The 19,242-nt window shown below is 37.9% G+C and overlaps 1 protein-coding gene across 2 annotated transcripts; it reads left to right on the forward strand.

The window, feature by feature from the left end:
* Window positions 1-4,426: 4,426 nt before the first annotated feature.
* Window positions 4,427-17,585, forward strand: LOC113055566 (transcription factor MafG-like). 2 transcript variants are annotated; one of them, XM_026221960.1, is made up of 3 exons: window positions 4,427-4,973; window positions 14,167-14,234; window positions 15,117-17,585. In XM_026221960.1, exons 1-3 carry the CDS (start codon window positions 4,844-4,846, stop codon window positions 15,576-15,578), a joined length of 660 nt encoding a protein of 219 aa, XP_026077745.1. In that variant the 5' UTR covers window positions 4,427-4,843; the 3' UTR covers window positions 15,579-17,585. The 2 variants fall into 2 exon arrangements, with proteins under 2 accessions (XP_026077745.1, XP_026077746.1); XM_026221961.1 differs by lacking the exon at window positions 4,427-4,973 and adding an exon at window positions 5,518-5,891.
* The last annotated feature ends 1,657 nt before the right edge of the window (window positions 17,586-19,242 follow it).

Consider the following 19,242-nt stretch of genomic DNA (forward strand, 5'->3'; position numbering starts at 1 on the left):
TCGTGCATGCCGCGTATCACTGATATTAACTATATGTCTCATGTAAACATCTGAGCATTACTATTGTTCCAGCCACCAAGGAAAGATTCGCAAATAACCTGCCTGATCTATCTCAACTGCTAATTGTACCCAAAAATACACATGAATTAGACGAAATTACTGACAACATGGGCACTATTTTCTCTAATACATTAGAAGCTGTTGCCCCAATCAAATTGAAAAAAGTTAGAGAAAAACGTACTGTACCATGGTATAACAGTAATACTCACTCTCTCGAGAAAGAAACTCGTAGTCTTGAACGCAAATGGAGAAAAACTAACTTAGAAGTTTTTAGAATTGCATGGAAAAACAGTATGTCCAGCTATAGACAGGCTCTAAAAACTGCTAGGGCAGAGCATATACACAAACTCATAGAAAATAACCAAAACAATCCAAGGTTTTTATTTAGCACAGTGGCTAAATTAACAAATTACCAGACGCCACCTGATTCAAATATTCCACCAATGTTAAATAGTAATGACTTTATGAATTTCTTCACTGATAAAATAGATAACATTAGAAATACAATAGCGAATGTAGATTCTACAGCGTCTAACACTTCAGTTTCATCCATCGCACCCAAAGATAAACTGCAGTGCTTTACAACCATAGGACAGGAGGAGCTAAATAAACTTATCACTGTATCTAAACCAACAACATGTTTATTAGATCCTGTACCCACTAAATTACTGAAAGAGCTGTTACCTGTAGCCGAAGAACCGCTTCTCAATATCATTAATATTAATAAATTAACAGTGTCTGCTCAATTGAGCTCCTTCCTGCACAAAAATGATCTGTATGAAGAATTTCAGTCAGGTTTCAGGCCCCCACCATAGCACAGAAACTGCACTTGTAAAAAGGCTGCATCTCATTTCTAGTCTTACTTGATCTTAGTGCTGCGTTCGACACCATAGATCATGACATACTCATAGATCGATTACAAAACTATACAGGTATTCAAGGGCAGGCTCTAAGATGGTTTAGATCCTACCTGTCCGATCACTACCATTTTGTTTACTTAAATGGGGAGTCATCTCATTTATCATCAGTAAAATATGGAGTGCAGTATTTTCAATATACATGTTGCCCCTTGGTAATATTATTACAAAATACGGAATTAGCTTCCACTGTTATTTAAAAGATTGGATGACCAACAATTTTCTCAGAGAAAGACTGAGATATTAGAAATTGGACCAAAAAACAGTACACATCTCTTGGATTACAATATGCAACTAAATGAATGGCAACAACTTAGAAACACCCTGGCAGTAACTCTAAACACCTTAGCAACCCCCTGACAACAACTCTCGACACCTTAGAAACACCCTAACAACAACTCACAACACCCTGGCAACAACTCTAAACACCTTAGAAACACCCTGGCAGTAACTCTAAACACCTTAGCAACACCCTGACAACAACTCTCGACACCTTAGAAACACCCTAACAACAACTCACAACACCCTGGCAACAACTCTAAACACCTTAGAAACACCCTGGCAGTAATTCGAAACACCCTATTAAAAATCCTGTACTGAGACCCTGGCACCCATCCACAACACTTTAATATCAGTGGTGAGTTTTAGGTAACGTAAGTTTATTTAGCATATTTTATACACAATAGTAATTCAAAGTGCTTTATGTAAGAAATGAGTTCAAATATAAGTAAAAACATTTAAAAAGTGAATAATTATTGTACTGCGCAGACACTTCTTCAGCCACGCAGCTGTATTTGAGCGGTTGTTCTGGAAGTAGCTCGTGGTGCGTCGTGGTCAGTCGGGCTGATGTGAGGAACGCTGGAGGCTCAGACTATTTCTAGACATGCATCGTGTAGATGCTTCTCTGCTCCGCTGGCATGAAGATGAGTGTGTGTCACTCTGAAGACGCGTCAGGGTCACTTCTGAAGCCACTCTGACCTACGGGTCAAAGGTCATGCAGAGCAAACGCATGAAGATCTGCCTGAACAACACTGTAGAATCACCCTCTTTATGAACATCCTCTTCGTCTCTTTGTCATCATGTCAAAAGTACATTAAAGTGGAAGTGTCTGACCGGAGCAGACTCCAGATAGTCCAATACTTCCTTCAATTACAACACAGGCATTTTCATTTTTACAGCATTTCAGAGTTGATTTCTGTTCCTCCGTGTGTCTTCAGAACGATGTGTTGACGTCGGACAGCAGGATTAGTTCCAGAGCTGCTCTTGTGTTTGTGTTTCTGACGGCCGCTGTTTATTTGTGTCTGATTGGAAGTCAAGGAGGCGCTAAAGAGTTCCCTAATCCTCCTTTTATTCCTGAGGCTCTTCCTCTGTCGCTCTCAAACGCTGATAAGTCAAACGAATCTTACGCTCTTGTTATTCCTCTGGAAACACGCAGGACGCGGCTCATCATTTTCTGATGATATTCCACCAACACAATCAGCCGTTTTCACAGAGTTGCTCAAACTAGTTCCTTCAAAACAGCTTTTGCCCATTGATGAAACATTTTTTACTACTTCAGATTACTTTCTGGGTTTTTGCAGTTTTAACAGGTTAGTTCATCCAAAAGTAGTCTGTTCCTCGCGCTAAATTATCATGAGCATTAGAAACTACTTTCATGTTGCTTTCCTGTCCTTTTCAAGCCTGACAGCACATTTGCTTTTGTTGTACAGAACAAGTGCAGTTCAGATTAAATACAGGCTTAGTGTGTTTATTTTCTTTGTGTAAAAACCCAAGAACATGTCGGTAATGTTTCTATGAGGTTATAAAAATATAATTTCTGACTCTACACGTAGCGTTCAAAAATCATGTTTTTGAATGTTCAGGTAATGTTTAAACTTTTTTTCTTTTTTGGTTATGAAATGTTAAAGAAACATTAAATTGTATCATTTTCAAACGTTGGAATGTTCTCTTGTGACATTTAAAAGAAATAAGACTATTACAGCTAACAAAAATGTCCTAAGTATGTTTTGCTAATGTTCCCATTCAATTATAGAAACATTATTCCTGAATGTTATCTGAGCATTCAAAGTGTACAGATTTTTAAATGTTAATTATTATTAAAAAAAAACAGTTGCAATTTTGCAAACAGTATCAAACTCTACATCTGAATGTTCTATTAACATTTTAAAAGAGTAATAATATTTAAAAAACATTAGCTGAATGTCTAATAAAAAGTTTTGCTTGTGTTCCCCTTTAAGTTATAGAAACATTAATTCTGAATGTTCAAGCTTTATAGATTTGTAAATGTTTTAATATGCGAACAATAAAGAAACATTCAGTTTCAAGCATTTTGAGAATGATACTTTTGATCGTTCTCTGAATATTCCGAAACAAGTAACATTCAAAAAATTCTAAAAAACTAATTCTGATTGTTAAAAATGGCATTTAAAAAAAAAGTACTTTTAAGTTTCTTTTCTGTCCTTTCTTAGCTGTTCTGCTTTTGTTATACAGAAAAGTGCAGCTCAGATGAAATACAGGTTTTTTTAAAACAACATATTTTAAGAAAAGCATTAGATTTGATCTAATTGACATCTGGCTCAGAATCAGCACACATCTTAGCCGTCTCTCCCAAGCGCTGTCTGGAAGTGTCCATTAGATACCACAAATCCATCTTGATCTCGACTCAAAACCACCTTTGCTGCAGCAGATGTATTTCAGCTCTTTGTGTTGGAGCTTCCGCATCACTGAGATTCTCTGAAAAGAGCTGCTGGGAAGCAGTGTGAACAGAGAAGTGTGTGTTTGAACTGATATATTTTATCGTTGCGGTACAGCTGGTGGCTGTGGAGAGAAAGAGGAAGATGGGCTCTGGTTCTGACGGTTCGTCTAAACCGCAGTGAATCATCAGGTCAGCTTCCTCCTGTGGACCACAGCTCAAGTGTGAACAACCCGATGCACTTCTGATGGAGCTCCATGTCCTGGACCAGTTTAGCCAGCTCACAAATACTCATATTTCCATTTGTTTTAAAGCACTGTATATTAATAGCCTTCCTGGTAGCACTCCTTCTGACAAGCATTCACATAATGTTTCTCATGACCTTGTATTCCAGTTATATCTGATCAAATGCACTCTAATGCATCATATGCATTATTCAATAGACGTGAATTGAATTGAGTGCTCTGATTTAGTGTTTCATGTTCTGGTATTTAAGGCAAGACACTGGAGGTCCATTTATCTAATAATAGACATCAATTACAAACGTTTATTTTTTTGTATTACAGGTTTTCTGAAAAATAGTGCAGCTTTGCAATTATTTGCATTAATTCACAGAACATAAATTTTGACCATGGGAAAAAGCCAGATACATTTGTTATTTTGTTAAGGTTTTTATAGAGTGGATTTCTCTTTTTATCACTCCAAAAATCAGAAAATACTGTCAACAGACAGTATTTAAATTATTAAATTTTCACCATATATTTGTGTTTTTGATGTTTTCTTTCCACTAATCTGAAACAACACGATGTGAACAGACAATCAAAATCTAAAAACTTTTTGCCTGTAGTGATGATAAATAATTATATTAAATGGATTACATTCACTTAGAATACTAATGCAGTTTTGTAACCATAGCAACAGCGAGTTTCCGATATTTGCCAGTCTTCAGTTGCGCTTTGTCTTAAAAACAAATATACTCACTTATATTTAAGTAACATTTTCAGTAGTACTTGTAAATATTGTGGGCTAAATTAATTAATTAATTTATTTTGTCTTGTGTTATAATGCAGGCTACATGTGAGTTCTGAGCGAGGCACGCGCGTGTTCCTTTAAGAGTCGCGCTGGCGTTGCGTAGATCCTTCATGAATGAAACCACGTGACCAAAGCAAATCATATGACGTCTGGCTTCAGCGCGAGAGAAAGAGGATCAACACGGTCACAAATTCGCCGGCAACAGCGACAAACTCCCGCCGGATTCTCTTCGGTTCCACCCGACACAGTCTCCCGCTGCTCCGGAGGATTCGGTAAGCGCGTCGCTCTTCACGGTGCGTCGAACGCGCGGAAGCTGCGCTCGGCCGGACGCGAGTAGCTCAGTGTTTTGCTGAGTGTGCACGACAACGTGCGCGTGCGTGTGTGTCAGTTGGCTTTTTTTAGTGCATAACATGAGCTATTTACAAATACATTCAAAACATGAGGAATAAAAGCATTAAAAAACTGAAAATAACTTATTCATTTTTTATTTATTCTGGTTGCTTAATTCAAAACTCAAAATTATGTTTATTAAAATAATAAATAAACGTATATCAGCGTTTTTTTTTTTTGTTAATTTTTTTACACCATTATGCATCAGTTTGGGTTTAATTGAGTGGATGTTAGCTTTACTATTTGAATATTTCTACTTAGTTAACTGCCTGTATATTCAACTAGCTATACTAGCAATAATAACGAAGTTGTGTTAATACATTCCACTAATCTATATATTGTTCACTATAAGTATGCGTTCATATGCTCATATGAGCGCGCGTTTCGGCTGTCTCGCGACGCGACGTGCGCTGGACGCGCGTTTTAAAGGGCTCGCCGTGCTGAATCATCACGATCGGGTCATTCCGCTCAGAACCCCGACACACACACACACACACACAGAGCCGCGATGACAGCGAGCAGACAAAGGGCTCATCGATACACACTCACACACCCCGATCCGTGATTGTTCACCGGTTCTGATCGGCTCTCTTCGGCTCCGATCGTCGCTTTCGGTTTGAAACGTTTGCAGAAACCTGCGGGATTCGGCTCGTGTTATATTTAGAGAGCGAGAGCGCGTGTGTGTGTATGAGTGTGTGTGTCTCCTCTAGTCAAGCAGAGGTTACACAGCAACACAAGCGCGGATCTGTGAGGAACCGAACCTGCTGCTTCATCAGAACCGTCTCCGCTGGACACCGGAGGTGCGTTACTCTACTCGCTTGAGTCTGTTTAACACCTCGAGTAAACTGTACCATGGTACGGTGATGGTGTCAGCTGCTACTTTTGGAATACCGTGGTATTGTGTGATGGTATTTACTTGCCATCATCTGTTTGGCCATCTGTCTCGTTCCGAATCCCTCCAACGTGCTCCCTAGATAGGGAACACACTAGGGTTTGAGTCAATAATACCCTTTTTTGCTATAGAAAGAACAACTATAGTTGATGTAACTTGATAGAAATATGCTTGACAGAATATTGTGTTTGTGTTCACGTATTTGTGTGTGTTGTAAGTAGTTGTTGAGAATCGCTTCGACAGTTGACGGACGGTTGGAATCCGTTCCCGCGCGCGCGCTCCGAATCACCTAATCGGCGCTATTTCAAACCGCGCGAATCATCACATCAGCGGCTTTTAAGGCGGATGCTGATTCATCAATCGCTGATATCTGCTTGACGTGAGCCCGTGCACCGGGGCGTCATGGCAACACGGCACACCGGAGCGCGCGGAACCGGGCAGCTTTCGAGGCACGGAGAGCGTCCTTCAGACGGATGGCTTTGTTACACAGACACGAATAACAGCGATATGATACAATATATGATATATATATATATATAGTTCTGTGCTCGCGTGTTTACTACTCACGGTTTGTTCGTGTGGAAATGTTTATTGCTGTGGTGAAGATAGTGTGTGAGATGCTGACACGATGGTATTTCTGGGCTTCTTCAGCATTTTTATCATGTCAACATTTTAACTTGATTTATCATTTAAGTTAATTCTACATGTTAAACTAATTTTTCACGGAAGATATTTTTTTCTCATAATATCATATTTTTCTACATTTTAACTTGTTTGTTTTTTATATATCATATTTTGTTACCTTTTGACCCGCTTTTTTCATGGAATGTTAACTTTTTACATCATATTTTTCTATAAACCTGATTATTCATGTTTGATTGTTTGTTTTTGTTTTATCAGAATGGTGGAAGATTTTTTTTTTTATTTATGTTCGTTATATAATACCTTGCTACATTTTAACCTGACAGTCCATAAAGATAAACTTTTTTGGTTTTGATAATTGTTTTCATATCATTATCTTGCTACATTTTAACCATTTTATTTTCATATCATATTTTCCTAAATTTCAACCTGATTTTCCATTAAAGATAAACGTTTTTTTTTAAATTATATACAAACAATATCTTGCTACATTTTAACCAATTTTTTTTCATGGATGTTTTTCATGTTTTGAGAAAAGCTGTAGTAGCTGGCACAGTATTGAATTAGAAACAAACAATAATATTCTGATGTAGAAACATGATTATCATATTCATCTACCACAGTGCTTCTGCTAGTGATATCTGTGTGTCCATGTAAATCCAGTCAGACCCTGTTAAGAGCCTGTTTACATCATTAACCGTAAATCTCCCGGTTAATAACCGTTCCAGCTGTTATTGTGATGTTTGTGCGGTTGAGTCTGAAGCAGTGTGATCTGATCAGGACTGAACATGGCTCGGTCTGCTCTGAAACCAGCTCAGGAGAGAAATCTGCTGATGTGGAGAGCGAACGAGAGCGGGATTGAAGATGTGGTGAGCGGGAGAGTGTTTTGTCTGTAAGGCGCTGGTGAGGATGAGGATGGTGCTGATGCTGGAGGTGAAGGTGTAGAGAGTGGTCTGAAACGGTGTGATGATGAACGAGAGAAGGCTGAATGCTGCTCTTGCAAGTTTTTAAAATGCGAGACTTGCATCACCAAAAGAAATGCGATCGTTTGCATTTACAGTACGTGTTTTGCAACAGATTGCAGTTTCTGTTCTTCCTCTTTTTTTTTTTTTTACTAACAGGTAGTTTTTCTCCTTTTTTTTCTTTCTTCCCTCAGCAGAATGTTCTTCCTCTTATTCAGAGCGATGCGGCTGCAGTGTGTGTGTGTGTGTGTGTGTGTGTATATTCGAGGGAAATGTTGATGTAAACCTTGTGTGTGTCTGTTTGATCACAGTTTCTCTGAACACATGATCTGTTACTGACTCCATCACTTCTAGTCTGAAGAGCACTACAGTACAGTAAAGGGTTAATTAGGATGTGAAAAGCACTTAACAAACAAGCTTTTTACATTTTTCATTTATGGTGCAAGTATGGTGTATACTATTTTTTTATTTTTATAAATAATCTTTTACAATTTGTATAATTATTATATCTATCAGTAAATTGTAAAAAAATCTTTTTTTAATTATATATTAAAACAATTATTTATATGTATTTATTAAATAGTTGTAATCATTTATTCATATATATATATATATATATATATATAATATAATATAATTATGTATTTGTTGGACTGAATTTGGTTCTGTGTTCTTGAGAGGTTTCGTGATTTATGTGTCTGAACAGGAAATCCGTTACATCTGTTCTGAATTTGTCCTATTTTGTCCGAACATCCTTAATTTATCAGAGATGGATATTTTTAACAGGAAGTTGTCAGTGTGAGTGATGAGTGTGTGTGTGTGTGTGTGTGTGTGTGTGTGTGTGTGTGTGTGTGGTGTGTGCGGAGGACAGGTGTCCTTCAGAAAGTCTCTCTCTCTCTCTCTCTCTCTCTCTCTCTCTCTCACCGTTCCTCTGTTTAATAAGTATCTCTCGCTCAAGCTTATGAGGACAAATGAATGTTCTTCAGTATTCAGTGCTGGAGATGAGCCTGAGATTTATTACCTTCTGTGAGCTCTCACCACACCAGACACACACACACACACACACACACACACACACACACACACACACACACACACTCGGAGCAGCAACAGTTTGATGTTTGTGTTGTGCAATATGAAATCTCACACATTAGCCTTGAGGTGTGTGTGTGTGTGTGTGTGTGAGAGAGAATGTGTGTGTGAGTGTGTGTGTGTGTGCAGATCTGGGTGGAGGGTTGATGAAACTCCAGGAAAGACATTGAGCGTGTGTGTGTGTGTGTGTGTGGCAGGTGCTGTAGAGTAAACACACACACATGTGTTCATCTTAATGTGTGTGTGTGTGTAATAGCGGCGATCAGACAGAACACAGATGAAGGTTGTTTGAGGTCAGTGTGTGTGAATCTACGAGCTCCACACAGAAAACAGTTTCAGAGTTAATGTAAAAAGAGGAGTGTGTGTGTGTGTGTCTGTGTGTCTGTGTGTGTGTGTGTGTGTCTGTGGGTGAGCGTGTGTGTGTGTGTGTGTGTGGATCAATGGAGTCTATTTTTTTCGTGGCCTCTTTGAGCAATGATGAAATCTGCTGTAAGATACAGCTCAAGTATAGTAACACAGCGCTTCAGAAGAAAGTGTGTGTGTGTGTGTGTGTGTGTGTGTGTGTGTGTGTGTGTGAGAGCGCGTGTGTGTGTGTGTCAGTGTGTGGTCTCTAGATGCAGTGTGGATGTTTAATTTCTCTGTCATTACAGATTTAGCACATATAGTTTAGGAAGGTAATCATCAGAAGGAAAGTTTTCTCAGAAGTGTGTGTGTGTGTGTGTGTGTGTGTAGTATGATATTCTCGCTGTCTCTCACTGTTTCCAGCGGTTGATGGCGTCTCGCTCTGCCTGGAGTTACACGCAGGACGATGTCTTCCAGTTGCATCATCCGGCTGCGCTTTGCTGCAGTTTTTACCGCAGTGTTGAAGTGTTGCTCGCTCTTGCAATCTCCACACGCCCCAAACCAGCCTCGAATGAGTGCAACCCAGACACTAGAGAGGAGTTTGGGCAGGTGTGGTGCTTCTGTGTTCGGATGAAGCGCTCGTGAGGGAGGGCACAGGGCTGTGTGAGACCCCGAGTGTCCCAAATGTGAAAAACATCCAGAACCGTGTCATTTCTTTATTATTTTTATTATATAAAACACAATACAAAAAACAACATTTTACATTTGTGATAACAATATTTTAACTAAACCAGATCCTCCTTAATGCCTTTCATGCCTATGTTTAAAAATGTTAAATATAATACGAATAAATATTATAATGTAACATTACTAAATAATATAATAATATCGTAATTAATAATTAGTAAAATGTATTTAACAATATATTTAGAGTTTTTCATAAAATGCAATATACACATTAACAAAATATAACATCCAGTATTTTGGAATAATAATATTTCAAGGGCTCTCAACTTATTGTGAATATCCTCGTCTATGTTTGACTTAAAAATATTATTAATAAATAAATAATATTTATAAATAATCAATAACAACATTAATAAATAATAAAATAATATATAATAATTAATAAAATATAAATAAAAATTATATATATATATTAATATATAATATAATTATATATTAATATATATATTAATATATAAGCGCTATACTATAATTATATAATAATATATAATATAATTTATACACACACATATGAATATATATCTTTTTTTTCCACAAAATACAAGTCACAGATTGACAAAAAAACAGCTACAAAATTTTTTTTAAAACAACAATATTTCTAAGTAATCAATCTCAGAAACTACAATATCCCACTGTAAAAAACATTAAATAAAAATAAAATCCCATACAGAATAGTAAGTTTTTAATATAATTTAGTCCATTTTTATTAATAAAGGAGACCATCTAGTTAAATTTTGTCCTCATGGAAGAATATTTGAATATAATCAGGAAAGCATCGGTCGTAGCTAGCGTTGTGTTCGATTACAGACGTGTGTTTTCTCTGATTGGATTGGTTCTCAGTCGTTATGTGGGATGATTGTGTGTGTGTGTGTGTGTGTGTGTGTGTGCTGACCTGTGACAGAGCAGGGACATCAGATTAACCCTCGAGTCTCTGCTGACTGTGAGAAACAGGCCGTGTTTCCTGACGGAGCAGTTTTTCTGCTGCGGTGAGGAGATCTCTCTCACACTACCTGAGACGCGCTCTCTCTCTCTCTCTCTCTCTCTCTCTCTCTCTCTCTCTCTCACACTACCTGAGATGCTCTCTCTCTCTCTCTCTCTCTCTCTCTCTCGCTCTCTCTCTCTCTCTCTCTCACACTACCTGAGACGCTCTCTCTCTCTCTCTCTCTCTCTCTCTCTCTCTCACACTACCTGAGACGCTCTCTCTCTCTCTCTCTCTCTCTCTCTCTCTCTCTCACTCGTCTAATTACATCCTCTCGTAGAGTTTCACGGCTCAGATGTTTGTGTCCCGACACAGTTTTGGTTTTTGTCAGATTGTTCTTCTGTAGTGTTCTTGTGCTGCTGCTAGTCAGATTTATTTTCAGTTTTAACACACTTCTAAAGGGTTAAATGGTGTAAAATTGCAGGGTTGTCATTTTTCTATCTGATGTGTGCGGAGAATTTAACAGTATTTTATTTTTTGACATTTCTTTTTTCTGTTCAACTTTGTGTATGACGTTGACTGATAACTTACTTTTATTATTATTATTATTTAACTTAGTATTTATTGACTTTTTCACAAAATACAAATAAACACTAACAAAACTACATCTTTAATTAATTAATTTCTTTAATTAACATTAATTTAGAATATCAATATTGATATGAATAAATAAAAACAGTTCAGAAACTACAGTGTCCAGTTTTATATATTGAAACACACCTGTCAAAAAATCCCCCAACACAGAAAAAGCACTTAGAAATTGGTTGTAAATTTCACAAATAGGGAAATAGTCTGACCAGCAGACGCCCTTCACACACACACACACACACACACACACACACACCGGGGACGGGTCAGGATGGTTAACTTGTCACTTAGTTAGGTCAGCACAGAGTTTATTTTTAGCCTAATTACTTGAATAATGAAACCTAAGTATACAGGGCTTCAGTCGAGACAAACCACTGACTAGGAGATTTAACTGTTTTGCATTTACACACTGCACTGGGTTTCTGATGCAGTTTTATCTTTGCGTGCTGTGAAGTTCACATGTGATTCAAGATCAGATGCAGCATCACGCTTGCCGTATCCCATGATGCCGCTGACGGACAATGACCACCCTTCATCACACCGCACACCACCAAATGCCTCAATGAGAGCCATTGTAGACGTGTGTGTGTGTGTGTGTGTGTGTGATGTCATCAGGGGTTCTCTTCTGCCACCGTCCTCCTCTTTCATTCTCCATCATGTTTTGATGATGAGTTTTCTGATTATGAATCATGTATGAAAACACATGATTACAAACGAGTAAATTAGTGCTGCACAATATAAAAAATATTATCTAGATGTTGAAGTTTGTTGACAAATTTTCATGTTGGCTTGAGAAAGCCTAGTCTGAAAGCTTAGTTTACCAAAAATAGTTTTAAGGTTGTGAGTTTGAAATAGTTTTTAGTCTTTAAAACGTATCATCTCCAGCCACCCTCACTTGTTGAGAGCTACAGGCCCGTGTCTCTCCTCCCTTTCATAGTAAAATCACTTGAATGCTTTGTTTTGAGTCTTCCTCTTATGGACAATAACCAATCTGGATTTAAAAGTGACCATTCAACTGAAACCACCTTGATGTCAGTCACTGAAGTGCGATGGAGTGCAAGAGCTGAGTCTCAATCTTCCGTTCTCATTCTGCTAGAGCTATCTGCTGCATTCGACATGGTTTATCATCAAATCCTTCTGTCCATCCTCTCATTTCTGGACATCACCAGAACTGCACCTCACTGGTTTGAGTCTTACCTCACAGGTGGATCATTCAGGGTGGCTTGAGGAGAAGTAGTATCCGAATCACATCAACTGGTCACTGGGGTTCCCCAGGGATCTGTTCTTGGACCCCTCGTCTTTTCTATATACACTACTTCATTATGACCCATCATTCAGGCACATGGTTTCTCCTACCATTACTGATGATGACATCGCTGTACCATCACAGAGAGAGAGGCACAAATTCACTCTCAAGGATCTTTTCTTTCAGGGTTTGCTGTTGGTGAAACTCCATCTGGACCGCCAAATCCCTCTCAATCTTCAAGAAACGACTGAAAACTCATCTCCTCCATGAGCATCTAACTGTCTCCAATAATAATAATAATAGTAAATTCTATGCCTTCGCTTTTTCTGTTCTTTTGTAATCCACTTTTTGGTATTTTGAACGATGACTGAATCCTTATATAACAGGCACTTCTCATGTTTATAGCATTCTTATGATACATTCCTCAACTGATCGCTTTGGATGAAAATGTCTGCCAAATGAATAAATGTAAATGTAAAAATGACATATAAACCAAATATTTGCCAATTAAATGTATTGTCTGAATTTTTTTTGGCACATAAAAATTTGTAAGAACTCATTACTGAATTCCTAATACGTTAACAAATGTATTAAATCTGTGCTCCATGTGAAATTATTAATTAATCCATTCATTCACTTTCTTTTTTCACTTATCTTCACGAAATGTTTTCCTATTAAAATTTTTACTGGATTCTATTTTAATTATATTTTAATCATTAAAAAAACATATTGAATCAATTAAATTCATAAAACATAATTTATTTATTCTTTTTAATTAAATGTACTTAATTGTACTTCTAGATGGTTGCTATGCAGTTTTGAATCTAATTAGCTACAAATACATTTATACATAAATATTGAGATAATATCATTAAATCAATTGTACGTTGCCTTTAAACAATTTAAATTAATTTGGCTACAATGCCGAACCCTATTAAGTCAAGTATTGAGATATACATTGAACATCATTAAATCTTTCTGAAATTAATTTTTTTTAAAGCTGTCTCGCCTTAAATATTTGTAATCCATTTTATGAGACATTTGCTAAACTCTGATGTCGTTCGTGTGAATTGGTTTGATTGAGTTGCTGATTGTCGTTCATTGAGGCTCGGGTATTTTGAGGGAATCCGGTTTTCTTCTCCAATCGACGGATCGCTGTCATCTCAGCCTTCATCGGGCTGGTAATCCCCTGGACCACGTCCCAAGCCACACTTCCTTATCAGTGCTTCTCCTTCCTCTTATTGGCTCTTCAGCAGCCTATCAGCTTGCAGCGAGGCTCAGATGCGGAGAAGGTGCTGTAGAACATTAAACTCCCAACCGCCACGACCACAGAGGAAGTCTGAAACAGGAAGTCGTGGGTTCAAAGTTGTCACTTTCACTAGTCCAGTTTTTTCTTTTCAGAATAAGGTGGCTGGTTCATTTTACACGTGGCAGGAGATATCAAAACCCTTTTGCTTTCACTTGCTGTTTCTCATCCTTGAGCTCACATAAAGCTCTATTACATGATTAATTGAGTTTCTCCCTGATCGGACGCCACATGTTCTAGATTCCCAGTGTCCCAGTCTAATACGTCTTTGTTTTGTAGATCTGCGTGGCTTGGCAGCGGTTCCTCGTGGCATGACGACCACTAACAAAGGAAACAAGGCCTTGAAGGTGAGCGCAGTCTGTCTTTAAAGGGGTAATGAATGAAAATGGCTTTATTTCTTATGCAGAACACCAAAAAATTATATTCTGAAGAATGTTGGTAGCCAATCACATTAGAAGCACATTGAATTTTAATATATGGATAAAGAATACAATGCACACTTTCATCAAAGAGTCAATTAAATAGTTTTCATTCCCACTGACTTCCATTCCATATAATGGAGGTGAACAAAATAAAAAAACTGTTCAGTTACCAACATTCTTCAAAATATTTAGAAGACATTTAAAAAAAAACATAAAAGATGATGTTTTGAACAATGTTGACAACAGGAAAGTTCTGACTCGCATTGACGTCCATTATATGGACAACAAATACAATAGAAGTCAATGGGAACCAACATTTTTGGTCAGATGATGACACAAGGGAGAGTAAATAATGACAGAATTATTATTTTTGGGCGGACTACTTTCGTTTACTCACCATGTTGTTCCAAACCGGTTTAATGTTATTTTAAAGAATGTTGGTAACCAAACCATTTTGGTTCCTATAGACTTTTCTATATTTTTTGTATGTTTAGAAGAACAAAAAAGAAGACATTTTGAAGACTGTTTGTAACTGAATGGTTTTGGCTCCCATTGACTTCCAATATATGGACGAAAAATGAAGTCAATGAGGGTGAGGAAATGACAAAATTTACATTTTTGGTTGAACTACTTTCATGTTATTAATGATTGTCTTTTAGTCACTGTTGTGTCATCCCAAACCTGCGTGATGATATTTTGAAGAATGTTGGTAACCCAAGGGTTGATGGTCCCCATTGACCTCCATTGTATTTTAACTGAAACCACTTCAAATCATTCCCTCTCCGTATCTCTTTCCTGGACTCTCAGGTGAAGAGGGAGCCCGGTGAGAACGGGACGAGCCTGACGGACGATGAGCTGGTGTCCATGTCGGTCCGCGAGCTCAACCAGCACCTGCGCGGCCTGACCAAAGAAGAGATCCTTCAGCTGAAGCAGCGCCGGCGGACACTGAAGAACCGGGGCTACGCCGCCAGCTGCCGCGTCAAGCGTGTCACGCAGAAGGAGGAGCTTGAGAAGCAGAAGGCGGAGCTTCAGCAGGAAGTAGAGAAGCTGGCTTCAGAGAACGCTAGCATGAAAGTAGAGCTGGACGCGCTGCGCTCCAAATACGAGGCTCTGCAGAGCTTCGCCAGAACTGTGGCCCGAGGGCCCGTGGCCCCGGTTTGTAACCCCCGCGGGCCCTTGTCCTCCGTCATCGGGCCCCTCATTCCCGGGAAGGTTGGAGCCACCAGTGTTATCACGATAGTCAAATCGAAAACCGATGTGAGGTCTTAGTAGCGCACAGAGAGCAAGGGTTGGTCAGTGCATGAGGGTTTAGGTGCGGGACGCTCGTTTCACAGCAGACTGATGGAAAACCTCTTCGGTACTCTGTAATGTGGGCTTCTTCTGGGTTACGAAAGAAGGAAAGCACATCTAGGACGGTCAATCCACTTGGGCTTCCAAAAAGATCTCCAAATTCCGAATCGAAAACCATGCAGCCAAATTTTCCTGGTGGATGTGTGTTGTATTGCTGTGAGATTTGTAATTTTGTACAAATATTGGCGACTTTGTATCGTGCGTTTCACATGGGGTCCAAGTGTTTCCTTTGTCATTGTAATATTGTACTTTTTATACAGTGTTTGTGTTGATTTCCTCTTCGTATGTGCTGTTATGCGCCATTTTTCCGTCCTTTTGGTTTTACGGACTGCAGGCACAAAACACTTTAAACCGTTCAGACTTCCAAACTCTTCCGCCGTCTGAAGGAAAAGCTTTCTGAGGTAGGAGAGTATCAGCCAATGAGAAGCTCCCTTTACCTGAGCCTCATTATGCACTGACCAATCGCTGACGGGCAGGAGGAGAGGAGGCAGAGTCAAATCAGCTGATGTTGTTCATATGGTAGCTATCAGAATATCTGTCACCAGTTTATGTGCTCCAGTCGTCCTGTTCAGGACAGGAGATCGTTTTATTGGCAACGCAGTAACAGGTTTATGTTATGTGATGTATTATGTTGTTTATTTCACGCTGAAGTTGATCATGTCTGTCGTTATCTGTAAATCCAGAGAGATTTATCTTTTTGTGTTCTGTGCCAAACTAAAAACAAGAGGAAAACCCCAAGTTTCTGTCTTTGAGGGACGGACTGTTGTGTGACATAAACTGGTGAATCCCACAAGCTTTGCCATAACTTTGTTGCTGTGACATTGCGTAAAGTATTCTACGAATCTTTGTCTATATGGTGGAGTCTTGAATTTTATATACATACATATATATATATATATATATATAAAAAAATGACAGAGTACCTTGCATTATTTATAAAACATTTAAAAAAAAAATATAAAGATGTTTGATAGCTCTCTTTTTTGCAATTGTACCAAAAGTGGCTTAACTATTGAAGTCAATAGCTTTTTCTAGTGGCTAGGCGCGTCAAACTGTGGACTAGCGCGTGTGGTGTGATTTGTACTGGTGAGGTGGCGATGTGTTGTTTACGACGTGGATGTGATGCTCTTTATCTTCTGATTTCAGTCGAATGCGTGCGATGAGCGCCGCTTACCCAGAATCCCCTCTGAGCGTTTGTGTGCTCCATGTTTAAGTGGACGGGACACGACGGGATCTCTGGGACGCGCCACATCGCCTGTGTTTGAGCCCTTTTATGTGACGTGTCATTTTTATATATTTTTGGTGTAAAATGTTTCTATGGTATATTATATTTGTAGGTGTTTTTTTCTTCTTTTTTCGGGTTGTTTTCTTTAAATGCCAGGGAAGTGACTCTGTCTGCACTGGTTTAAACCAGCTCTTCACGCTGCGACGCCGCTCAAAATATTACTTTTCTCAACTTTTAAAACTAAGAAAGAGCTGTCCGAAAGGTTTCAGGACACTATCTGCATTTTTCTTTTTTTTTTTGGCCAAATTGTTTCTCCAATAAGACAAGAAGTAAAACTCAGAGCTGTTGTAATGCTGCGTTCATGCTTCTTCGTAATTACTGTAATTATTAGACTGTAATTATGTTAAAGTTCTGTCCATTCTCGGACTCTGAATTTTTTTTTATTGCAATGCACATAATGCTTAAAAATATGCAGTTCCTCGCACACCCGATAAATTGGCAATTTATGTAGTCAAATTACAATATTTACTAGAAAAGACATCTTTGCATGGTTACAGAAATTTTAATGAGCAATTTCAGTGCATAGTAAGAAACCAATATGCATCCGATTGGGAGGAAAAAATAAATTAAAAAATGTTTACAAATATTCACATTTACAAAAAATACTATTAAATAAATTATTTAAATTAATTTTTACAAAAATTCACATTCACAAAAAAATTATAATTTACATTGAAAAATGTTTTAAAAAATTCACTTTCACAAAAACTAAAAATAAATAATTTTAATTAATAAAACATTTACAAAATTTACAGTCACAAAAAATACAAATTATTTAAATTGATTTTTTTTACAAAAAAAATCACATTCACAAACAGTAAAGTATATAAATTATATTTTTTTAAGTAAAAAAAAATTTGCGTTCACAAAAAGTGCAAATAAATTATTTAAATTAAAAAATGTTTTCAAAAGTTTACATTCACAAAAAATGTAAATATAAAATTGAAATGATGTGCTCACACTTTTGCATGTTTGAAAGAAAGATTATTGAAAAAAATGTTGCTCATTAAATTTTCGATAAATCTGCAAACTTAAATTATAATACATGTAATGCTAAAATGAAACCGTGTGTTGCTTTGTTATTGATAGGGTTGCAAAGGGGTGGAAAATATTTGGTAGATTTTCTAAAAACATCCCAGACACTTTCCAACAATTTTGGACAGTTTCTGGAAATGTTCTGCTCTTTTGCAATCTTCATCAGTATATTGATTTAGCTCTATGTGCTCTCAGAAAATACTGAAGCGTTTATAAAAGGCATCGTAAGTGCACCTCAGGAGAATTTTAGAATTTAAATGCATTGAGGTCATGAGGTCACATGAGGTCACAAAATCTTTTATAAAGATGTGAGGGTTAATGTTACTCAGAAGCTGATATTTGCAGTAATTGCGAGCATTAACGCTCTGATAAATGATTTATTGCAACACAAGATTCTTTCTCGTGAAGTCCAATCTGAACATGATTTTAAATTCCCATCAATGATTTTTCTCCAGTGATTCCCCCCGATCTGATCCTCACCGATCTGGCATTTTATGAACGGATTCGTCGTAGCTGTATTTGTACGACTGGGTTTTTTATTCTCGATGTAAATCAACAGAAATATCTTCCTCTGACTGGCTAATCTGTGAAATCGTTTCGTGACCAAGTCTTCGGCATTGCTTTCGTAACCAATGGTAGCGTTTGACGGTTTTGTGGCGTTTCTGTAAGCGATGTATCGAACGGTTTTGAAGACTAAACATATTCTATCTTCCTCACAAACGATGATGATGTGATTGTCGTTGACGTGTGGCTGTCAGGAAGCACTGCTGCCCAAATAAGGACTCCTGATCTCCTTCACGTTTGTTGTCGTTATGGTCGTCGTGGTGACTTGGTGTTAAAAGTGAACTATATGCAAATCAGTTGGCGGTAGGGAGGGGTCACGACCTCTCGGTAGGAATCTAGTTTTCTGTCCTTGAAGTTGTGGTCTGTAAATAATCGCAGCGATTGATGATGAGCGCTGGATTTGCTCTGAAAATCTCGGAGCGTTTCGTTTCGTTTGAATCTCTGTCCCACGAGGCCCAGCAAACGCTTCTCAACACTGAAGAAAATCATTCTCTCTTTCTGTACAAACACACATTTACAGTTATCTGCCTCTGGAGTCAGAACAATTTGCTTAATTCACTGGAAAAACAACATATTTTTTATTGTTTTAAGAATAAAATCACCTAAGTTTGATCTTTTTTTTTCTTCTTCTTTAGAAAATAAGATCGATCTAAAATCTAAATGGAGTCTATTCTTAAAATAAGAAAAAAATAAGCAAAA

The sequence above is a fragment of the Carassius auratus genome, chromosome 36 (genome assembly GCF_003368295.1).
Source record: "Carassius auratus strain Wakin chromosome 36, ASM336829v1, whole genome shotgun sequence".
NCBI classification, from domain to species: domain Eukaryota; kingdom Metazoa; phylum Chordata; class Actinopteri; order Cypriniformes; family Cyprinidae; genus Carassius; species Carassius auratus.

What these genes read in the sequence shown, in the direction of transcription:
- LOC113055566 (XM_026221960.1), top strand. Translation starts at nt 4,844, where the DNA reads ATGACGTCTGGCTTCAGCGCGAGAGAAAGAGGATCAACACGGTCACAA. An exon ending in CCGCTGCTCCGGAGGATTCG is followed by an intron (nt 4,974 to 14,166) that starts GTAAGCGCGTCG and finishes TTTGTTTTGTAG; the next exon opens with ATCTGCGTGGCTTGGCAGCG. An exon ending in AAGGAAACAAGGCCTTGAAG is followed by an intron (nt 14,235 to 15,116) that starts GTGAGCGCAGTC and finishes CTGGACTCTCAG; the next exon opens with GTGAAGAGGGAGCCCGGTGA.